The sequence below is a fragment of the Phragmites australis genome, chromosome 9 (assembly GCF_958298935.1).
Source record: "Phragmites australis chromosome 9, lpPhrAust1.1, whole genome shotgun sequence".
NCBI classification, from domain to species: domain Eukaryota; kingdom Viridiplantae; phylum Streptophyta; class Magnoliopsida; order Poales; family Poaceae; genus Phragmites; species Phragmites australis.
In genome coordinates this window covers 5,439,488-5,448,913 of record NC_084929.1, presented here as the reverse complement: position 1 = coordinate 5,448,913, position 9,426 = coordinate 5,439,488, and the positions used below count along the sequence as shown (strand labels likewise).

General features: G+C 41.1%; 2 protein-coding genes across 3 annotated transcripts; one reads left to right on the top strand and one right to left on the bottom strand.

Moving 5' to 3' along the window:
- The first annotated feature begins 216 nt into the window (after window positions 1–216).
- On the top strand, window positions 217–5,435 carry LOC133928523 (UDP-xylose transporter 3-like). Of its 2 annotated transcripts, none has more exons than XM_062374877.1 (8): window positions 217–486; window positions 569–802; window positions 3,056–3,240; window positions 3,557–3,624; window positions 3,698–3,830; window positions 4,155–4,316; window positions 4,395–4,661; window positions 4,891–5,435. In XM_062374877.1, the coding sequence occupies exons 2-8, from the start codon at window positions 679–681 to the stop codon at window positions 5,014–5,016; spliced, it is 1,065 nt and encodes a 354-aa protein (XP_062230861.1). In that variant the 5' UTR covers window positions 217–486; window positions 569–678; the 3' UTR covers window positions 5,017–5,435. The 2 variants fall into 2 exon arrangements, with proteins under 2 accessions (XP_062230861.1, XP_062230860.1); XM_062374876.1 differs by having other exon boundaries at window positions 4,888–5,435.
- A 154-nt stretch (window positions 5,436–5,589) lies between these two features.
- LOC133928524 (uncharacterized) lies at window positions 5,590–8,723 on the bottom strand. Its single transcript, XM_062374878.1, has 9 exons — window positions 8,482–8,723; window positions 8,319–8,381; window positions 8,171–8,226; window positions 7,595–7,688; window positions 7,438–7,498; window positions 6,826–6,907; window positions 6,631–6,686; window positions 6,389–6,452; window positions 5,590–6,065 (listed from the first exon to the last, which is right to left on the bottom strand). Exons 1-9 carry the CDS (start codon window positions 8,626–8,628, stop codon window positions 6,002–6,004), a joined length of 687 nt encoding a protein of 228 aa, XP_062230862.1. The 5' UTR covers window positions 8,629–8,723; the 3' UTR covers window positions 5,590–6,001.
- Between the last annotated feature and the right edge of the window lie 703 nt (window positions 8,724–9,426).

The following is a 9,426-nucleotide window of genomic DNA, read 5'->3' as shown; positions in this document are numbered from 1 at the left end:
TAGATGTGATCCGAAAAAAAAGGAGGTGCTTATCTGTTAATTTTTTTTTATAATTTTTTTATTTTTATTAGTAAAACGAGTCACATATTCGTAGCCTGTAATAAGATTGGAATGTTAAAAAAGAGTAAACTATTTTAATTTTAATTTTTTTATTAAATTAGAGAAGAGTATAAAGGAAATAACGCGAACACCAAGTGTTATATTCAGTAGAGAATACCCTCCCATGCCTGAATCTGAATGCCTGTAATCACCTCCTCCTCACCGACGGCGACCGAGCAGCCATATAAGAAAGTGAAGAGAACCTCCTCCCCATCGTCTCCCTCCCCCTGTCCCTGGTTCGCGAGACCAGAGGGGCGCGAGTGCCACCGCCGATCTCGCCCGCTTTTCCCCAGATCTCCCCGCCATTGCCGCTCCCTCGCCCAGATTCGTGCGCTCCACCCCCAGATCCGCCTCCGGGCCCGGATTTCTCGAGCCGACACGGGAGCGGTAGGTCTGACCGGGGGCGACCCGTTTCTTGGCGCTTGCTGGTGTGATTCGCTGATCAAAATGGGGTCTTTCTTGGCTGCAGGCGCTCCGGGCGGCGTGATTCGGGCGGTTTGATTAGAAAGTTTTGATCTTTGGGGTCGTTCGTTGGTTCCCTTGTTTGTTTGTTGGTGCTGTGTTTGGAGGGCGGCGGAGATGGGCGTAGGAGGGGAGAAGTTCCAGCTGGGGACGGTGGGGGCGCTGAGCCTCTCCGTAGTGTCCTCCGTCTCCATTGTCATATGCAACAAGGCGCTCATGAGCTCCCTCGGCTTCAACTTCGGTGTGAGATCTGACTGTTTCCTGCCTCTCAGTTTCTTTATCTGTTACATGTATGCTTGTGCTGGATGCTCTGTGATTTGCATAGATCTCCGTGACGTGACTCCATTAGGCTTGTAAGTCTGGTGCATGAGGTGTGGTCAGATGATCTTGAGGGAGGTGTCAGCTTCCGTGATAAGTTTGAGTGAGGAGTGCGAATTGTGTTAAGAGTTGATCTTGTTTTTTGGTATGATTAATTTTGGCATGCACATGCATGAGAGCCCATGCCAAAGTAGAAGTGGTGTCCTAATATGAGTTTAATATTTGTAGAGTAGTAGGAATAGGAGGGAATATGATTGGATCACAATAGGATTCAGAATCTAGTATTCCCCTATGATTATAGAGGGGGGCACCCCACAATGTGCCGTGGGAAAAATACCATCGTTCTTTTGCGTATTTTTTCTTCGTGATTGGGTGAAAAGCCAACAATTGGTATCAGAGCTTGTTCAATCAGAGAAGATGTAGAAGTTGACGCTTTTTGGGGATCGGTGCTACATCAAATGAATGACTGACACTGGAGACATGGTGTCATCATGGTTGATGGTGGGAGTTCGCGACAGCATTGACATTATCAACAAGATTGTATTCGACGCATGGTGTGGTGTGGTCTGGTGTGAGTGTTTGCTGTGGTGCGTGCAATGTGGAGTACGATTGCTCCATAATGTGGTGAAGATGGAGAGCGATGACATGTCATAGTGGCACACCGAATAGATGTGCTTAGAGTCGAAGTAGGAGTACGAGTCTGAGTAGGAATAGGATTGGATCAGAGGAGGATTCAAAATCTAGTATTCGGTTCCTATATAATGAAGGGTGGAGGGCACCCCACAATTTGTTGTGAAAAAAGAGTCGTGTTCGTGAGTTGTAATGTGTGCGTGCGTGAGAAATAAAGGAGTATGCGTGTGTGTGTGTCATGGTCATGCATGTAGTTGAGCCAATGCATGTTCGAGATGTGTGCGCGCTCAGATGATGAAGTAGTGTTCGTTATCCTGAATAAAGTGCGTGCAGGATGATGAAGTAGTGTTTGTCGTCCTGAATAAGTGAGTGCCAGGTGGAAGAGGTGTGCTTGTCATCCTGAACTAAGTGCAAGTGAGTGCTAGGTGGAAGAGGTGTGCTCATCATCCTGAACTAAGTGCAAGTGAGTGCAGGGTGGAAGAGGTGTGCTCACCATCCTGAACTGAGTGCAAGTGCATGTGGGGCGATGAAGAAGTGTTCGTCATTCTGAATCAAGTGTGAGATCAACAAGTCGTAAATGAGCCCGACTGCCTCGACAAGTGCGAGGTAAGTCAGAAGATTTGAGTGTGTGAAGAAAACAAGATTAAGGGGGTGATTGTTAGAGTTAATCTTGTTTTTGGTAGGATTAATTTTGGCATGCACGTGCATGCACGAGAGTCCATGCCAAAGTCAAAGTGGTGTCCTAATAGGAGCTTAATACGTATAGAGTCGGAGTATGAGTAAGCGTCTAAGTAGAAATAGGATTGGATTGGAGTAGGATTCAAAGTCCAGTAAGTCTAGTATTCGGTCCCTATATAATGAAGGGCGGGGGGCACCCCACAATTTGCCGTGAGAAAAGAGTCGTGTTCGTGAGTTGAAATGTGTGCGTGCGTGAGAAATAAAGGAGCAGCGTGTGTTGAGAAAATTCCATCGTTCTTTTGTGTATTTGTGTTCTTCGTGATTGTTTGATCCTGGTGAAAAGCCAACAAATTGGTCTCTGTGTAAAAACATCATTGATTTGTGTATGAGGTAGAATAAGTGTTAAAACTTTTGTAACACCAATACGCCATTTGATTGTGAATGGTGGAACATGTGTGATCTTGGAACCAACTTGCTTTTGATTGAAGCTTTGGATAGTTGTGGATGTTCTGGATCAGATTTACTTGTCTGTAGTTGGTGAGGCTGGGTAGCATGTCTGGTTGCATTTTGTGTAGGTTGCTTGACACAAGGGACTATCCTTATTTGCTCTGGTGCTTCATTTGAATTTTTGTCAGGAGTGCATGCACCCATGCACCGTATAAAGAACTTGCTAACTTTGACTTATGTTTCCATGGAGAACTTAAGTTGACTTTTGCTGATAATTTTGACTTCTTTGTTTCCTTGAATTGCAATACTTCATATTGCAAAATGCAATAAGATACTTAAATTTTATTTAGAGCAAGATATACTAAAATATGTAACGTTTATTTGAATGACTCCTATTTTTTTGTGTAATTGTGTTTTGCAGCCACTACCTTGACGAGCTGGCATCTCCTGGTTACATTCTGCTCCCTTCATGTTGCATTATGGATGAAATTCTTCGAGCATAAGCCTTTTGATTCAAGAACTGTTATGGGATTCGGAGTACTTAATGGCATCTCCATTGGGCTCCTCAACCTGAGTCTTGGCTTCAATTCTGTTGGTTTTTACCAGGTACATAGCTATCTTTTCTACTGTAGTTCTTGTACTAGTCAGAATTTCCTAGTTATTTCACTGCAGTCCTGCAATTATTTCTTGTTTGGTACTACAGCAGTAATAGTTACATTTGAGAGGTGCTAGTACACCAATAGTTACTCAGGTACAGGTCAAAAAATATCTTCTCATTATTATGTAGAAACATTTCAGAGATTGCTTTGATTGGAGGTGTAACCTTTTGCGCAAGCATATATTGCATTTGATTAATTGATGTTCCTGTTCCTTCCATACTAATCAATCCACCTAACTGATGCTGAAATGTCCTTTATGTTAGATGACTAAGTTGGCGATTATCCCATGCACTGTCATTTTGGAGACACTTTTCTTCAGGAAGAAGTTCAGGTTTGTGTTTGATACATTTGTGCAGCTTTTCCATAATTTCTTCAGCTAACATCTTCCTAACTTTACACTGAAGTCGGAGTATCCAGATATCTCTTTCGGTGCTCCTTTGTGGTGTTGGTGTTGCAACTATCACTGATCTGCAACTCAATCTTGTGGGATCCATACTGTCCCTGCTGGCGATAATCACGACTTGCATTGCTCAAATTGTATCCTTCAACAGCAGCTTATATTTCTCTTCCAAAAAATGAAGTTTTTGTGCATAATAATTTGTGGTCTGAGTAGAATTTGCATATATGTAGTTACATTTTTAGTACCATCCATGTGATCAGACTCGGTGTTGTTCTAGTATTCCACAGGACAACAATCTAGTTTATATTCACATCACTGCATGAGAAAATATCTGCCATCATTAACACAAGACCTTGCCAATATAGATTTTATCCTAATAACAGGTGCCTTTCCCCCTACTATTGCATTTGAGTTTTTCTCTGTATTGTGGTGTGATTCTGTAGTCCTTAACCAGTTATCAGATGACTAACACTATTCAGAAGAAGTTCAAAGTTTCTTCAACCCAACTGCTATACCAGTCTTGCCCCTACCAATCACTGACCCTGTTTCTCGTTGGCCCGTTCCTTGATGGATTTTTAACTAACCAAAATGTCTTCGCTTTTGATTATACATCTCAAGTTGTGGTAAGTAGTGAAGCAGCCTTGGCAGAGTTACTTCGACAGTGTTCCATCTGATTCTAATTACTCTTGTTTCATGTGCAGTTCTTCATCGTGATGTCGTGCTTGATATCCGTATCAGTGAACTTCAGCACTTTTCTTGTGATCGGGAAGACATCTCCTGTTACTTACCAAGTCCTGGGCCATCTTAAAACATGCCTGGTTCTTACCTTTGGTTATGTTTTGCTCCACGATCCATTTAGCTGGAGAAACATACTTGGAATCCTAATTGCAGTAGTTGGAATGGTCTTATATTCATACTTCTGCACAGTGGAGACCCAGCAAAAAAATGTCGAAGTCTCCCCACAGCAGGTATCTTTCTCTTTAAATTTCATTCTGTGTTGGGACAAGGTTTCATTAAGCTTCCATTCTTTTGCTTCTTACTTGTGATATGGAACAAGTTAAACTATACTTATTTTAGAAGTTACAAAATCAGGGTTGTTGACTTAAGCACCTTCGACATGTATCAACTATGTATTCTTATAATTCATTTGCTTATGTTTCTTGTTTGTAATTGCCATATGTGTTTCCTACATAGCAGGTGAAAGAAAGCGAGTCTACCCCATTGATGTCAGACTCTTTGAGCAAAGTTGAAAATGGGGGCGGTGTTACTGATGACGAGCCTATGAAGGTACCCATGTGGAGCTCAAAGTATTCGAGGGCGTGAAAATTTCTTCCTCCAGACTATGGCATCGTACAGGATTCAATTAAGTAGGCAGATAGTAGGGTTGGAAGCCAACCCAGAGTGTATGGACACTTCAAATACATTTCTACTAGCGGTAAAAGGATCTGTTTCTAGGGAGGATTTTACATTTGAGCTTGCAGATCTGCCTTGAAACTAGCCAGCAGATATTGTATGATTGTATCTGGATATGCTCCACATCTTGCTGTAACTTCCAACTGGGAAATGCCTATATCCACAGATAGATATCATTCTTTTGTAGTAAAGATCCAGATAACCGGAGTTGTGCAAGATTTGAAGTATTTATAGGTTCAAGTTTGTGATCCAGTTCATATTTACTTTGGACTCTGATGCATGTGTTGTATGTTTAAAGCCGATTAAGAAAACAGCTATTATTTCCTTTACTATTCCATGTAACAACATTGCCCATGTAAGAACACATATTTAGTCTTATGTTGAATTGCACATGAACTGATTATCATTTCTTGATGATCCATACCATGGTTTGCTACTGATGCAATGCCATCAATTATACCTTTCAGAAAATTTAGGCATAAAACGGGGTTCAAATAAATGTTGTATTTTGCAAATCTAGCTTCAAGGCAAAGCATACACTTTTGCCTATTGGCACAGCTGTTTTTACATTTTTACTACAGTTTCTACAAAACCCACATAAAAAACTGTTCAACCCAAATTCTCACTCTGCAACGAGCTAAGTAACCAATCCCGTCTGGTAGAAATGCCATTATACTGCGAATCCTATGTTTCATCTTCTCCACTTCTATCATATTACAATGAAGTTGCTTTCAGAGCATGCACAAGAAATAATCCAGTCTCTTCAGATGTATGCTGTTCTGTAGTATTAGAAGCTGCACATCCAAGAAAGTTGGCTGCCCTTAAGTTGTGAATCTCTTGTTGGTGCTTCGATCAGTGCAGAAATTAGTGGGTAGTATGGCATCCTGTGGAAAGGTCACTCGACCTTTGCAATCCCTCCCTCTGGTAGGCTACTATCAGCAACTGCTTCTCGCACAAACCTGCGAAGCACAACGGAGTGGTGTCAAAAATCTATATTTTCATCAAGTCTAGTACTGAATGCTGAAATCTAATTAGCCAGTCCTTTCCATTATGACATGATGAAAGTGGGAGACGGCAAATGGAGTTGATGGTAATTAAGCCAGCTAAATAGAACAGCCTTGCTGTCTGGACAATTATATAACCGCACCACCACAGGTATGCAGGATGCCAAAGAATATGTAATGTATTTATTCCAAACTCTGAAATGTGGTTTTAGCATAAAGAGTTTCTTATTCTTCACCCTAGAATCCCACATACAAAATAAAAATGTGCAGGACGGTACCTTGTCAACTTTTCCTGGGATGACTGCAGGACGTAGATTGCAAGAACGAAGGACAGAACAAGCCCTGCACATGTGAGTCCAAATTAATTAGGATTTGGAAATATTACCCTTCGCTATATAAGCACACATGATAATATGATATCACAAACTGTTTGGTCAGTTGTTCATAAGCGAAGTTCCGAGGCTAACAAAACACATGGCACGACAAAGCAAAAGCTATCTGAATTAGCCAATGAACTCACCAGATCCAAATAACACATAAAATCCTCCAGCGACGTCTATCTCTGATTGCTCCTCCCTGCATAAGAGTATCAATATAAATGTTAAAGGCTTTGCTTCAAAGTTTTTGGTCTCACTTTATGATAAAGGCTACTGGAAAAGGTCACATTTCATACACAATTACACATCAAGTAACAATGGATCACATAAATTTGTACCATGTATATCTAACAAGAACATATTTTGGCCAATTTTGTGAATCCCAGAAATTGTTCTTTATGTCAGGATGAACTTCCACATCTGCCCAGTAAACATGGATTGGTCAGTCAGTGGTAGGGTAATAAATTCACCATATAAGCAAAAAATCCATATAACAAACATGCTCTTACTCGGAAATTGCCTACTTGCACAATAGAGAAAGGAAAGACAACAAGATGCGATAAAAGAGTATGCATTTTATTGTGATGATTGCAAGCCTTGAAAGTTGACATATATATAGCATATTGGAATTTGAAACATGCCAGATTAACAGCATATATAGCCCAAGCATTGTTGTGGAAAACTAATTGATATTTGTGAATGGGAGTTTTTATTGAATCCTCTCATACAGGATGCTTGAGTAGCACACCACTGGTTGCCCATAGTAAATGACAAGTTGACCACTTTACTATACTAGGATTTAATTTAATTTAATCACAGTTTCCCTTTTACTTTAAAACTAGTAACACATGAGAATGGCAGAAGCCTTATCACTAAGTTTTTATTTGTAAAGTAAAATGACATGTGGAGAAATGGATTATGTTACACGGATAGACAATAGCATCACATACAGTGGTGAGGCATGTCCACAACTTTAGCTGTAACCCCAAGTAGATCGTTTCCAGAGTACTTCTGTATAATCAAAGGTATACTGCTATTAGACACAAGAAGACAAACACCCCCATAAATTGTGCACAATAGCAGTTAAGCAAGGGATGTATTCCTCACCAAATGGAAATCAATCAGTGGAACTTCAGAGGTTTTGCGATTTATAACATAAAGCCAAGGAACATGGAACTTCTCATGTCCAATTTGAAATGTTCTGCATAGTTACAATCAGGTAAGTCAAACACAATTCTGCGATGATTGTCCTATTACACAACTACTACTCCGGTCCCAAACAGATGTCATCCTAGAATGCGTGAAGTTAAACTTGTAAAACTTTGGCTATCACAATCACATTCATTCAGTGATGATATGTCTGATTCCTGGATACGAGTCTTCCACAACCAAATGAATCATGACACAGACAGACCTAGCCACACTAGTCCTCCATTCAAAAGAACGAAATGAAACCTAATGATAACATTTCTAATTCAGCAAAAACACAAAAGCTACAAATTCTAGTATCTTGCAGCCTTAGAAACTAGTCAACTCGGCTGCACAAAAATGACCCTGATAAAATCAAACAATTGACACAACCCCACTAAAATATTGTAGGATACTAATGTATAATACAGCTAATGTAGCCTCAGACATGTTCATACAGCAAGGTTTTGAGAAACGATGCATGATCTTACTCACATCTTGTACGGATCAGCACCGGTGAACCCGGTCGGCTTTGGGATCGGCATCAGCACCTGCAAATGAAACCCCAACAAAATCACGAAAACCTCTCCACGAGAAGAAGCCCCATAGATAGAATCCTCGGGCGGTTCCAAGAAAGCCTCACCTCCCGGTTGACCGCGAAGGCCGGGCAGTGGCGGCCCACCACGTCGAACGGCACCGACCTCGACTACAAATCGCGGAAAGAAAACGCACAGATCAGATACGTACGAACACAAATAGCTTCACACTCGCTGTTCTCGAGCAAGGACTGAGGTTGATTCGATTACACCGTGGTACTGGCCGGAGCGGAGCATGGGGACGATGTCGCCGGGGCGGTACGCGGCGGCGAGGGGCGGGAGTGACGAGCAGAGGAGCAGGAGCGATAGGGCGGGGAGGAGGAGACGGGGGAAGGTGGTGCTCCGGCGGGCGGCCATGGTGGTGGTGCGGTGGTCGCCGGAGTTGGGAGCGGCAGTGGGAGACGGGCACGAATGGAGGTAGATCTGGCGAGGCTTCTTGGGCTTTTACCAAACACGGCACACTTGTCAGCCCAGTAAGAATCTGTTAATTTGGGCCAAAAGTTGAGCCCAAGTAATTAATACTTCCTCCGGTTTTAAATATACCATGCTTTGCACTTTCAAAATTTTGATTGTCAATAGATTCTAAAATATTTATTTTAAAAATCTAAAAATATAATATTATAAAAGTATTTTTCAAGATAAATCTAAACGTGTGATTTTTATGTTTTTAAAGTAAATATTTTAGAAGCTATTGACGGTCAAAGTTTTAAAAGTTTGATCGAATTTTTGTCAAAACGTCATATATTTAAAACCGGAGGGAGTACTAGCCCACTTGTAATTGCGAAGGATTTCATATGTTCCGGTCTTTGTCTTTGTGACACTGAAAATAGAATTTGTTTGAATTCTTGCTTATCAAAAAGTAATTTAAAAGAGTGGGAAAAATGGCATGTGAGTACATTTAGATGCTGTCGGCAGAGAGAAAATTGTCCTTGTGGCACTCAAGAAAAGAAAATTGTCCTTGTTGTCACTAGCGCGTTGCGTGTAATTTCTTGCCCCTCGACTACATGCTTGTGATGCAAATCTTGTTTTGGAAATGTCTCAGATTTAATTTACTTTCTAATTCTTTTAAGATTTCAGCCTATGCATTTGATTGGCATTTTACTTTCTTCTTTTGACACAGCTAAGTGTTCATATTCAATTTTCATACCCCAAAAT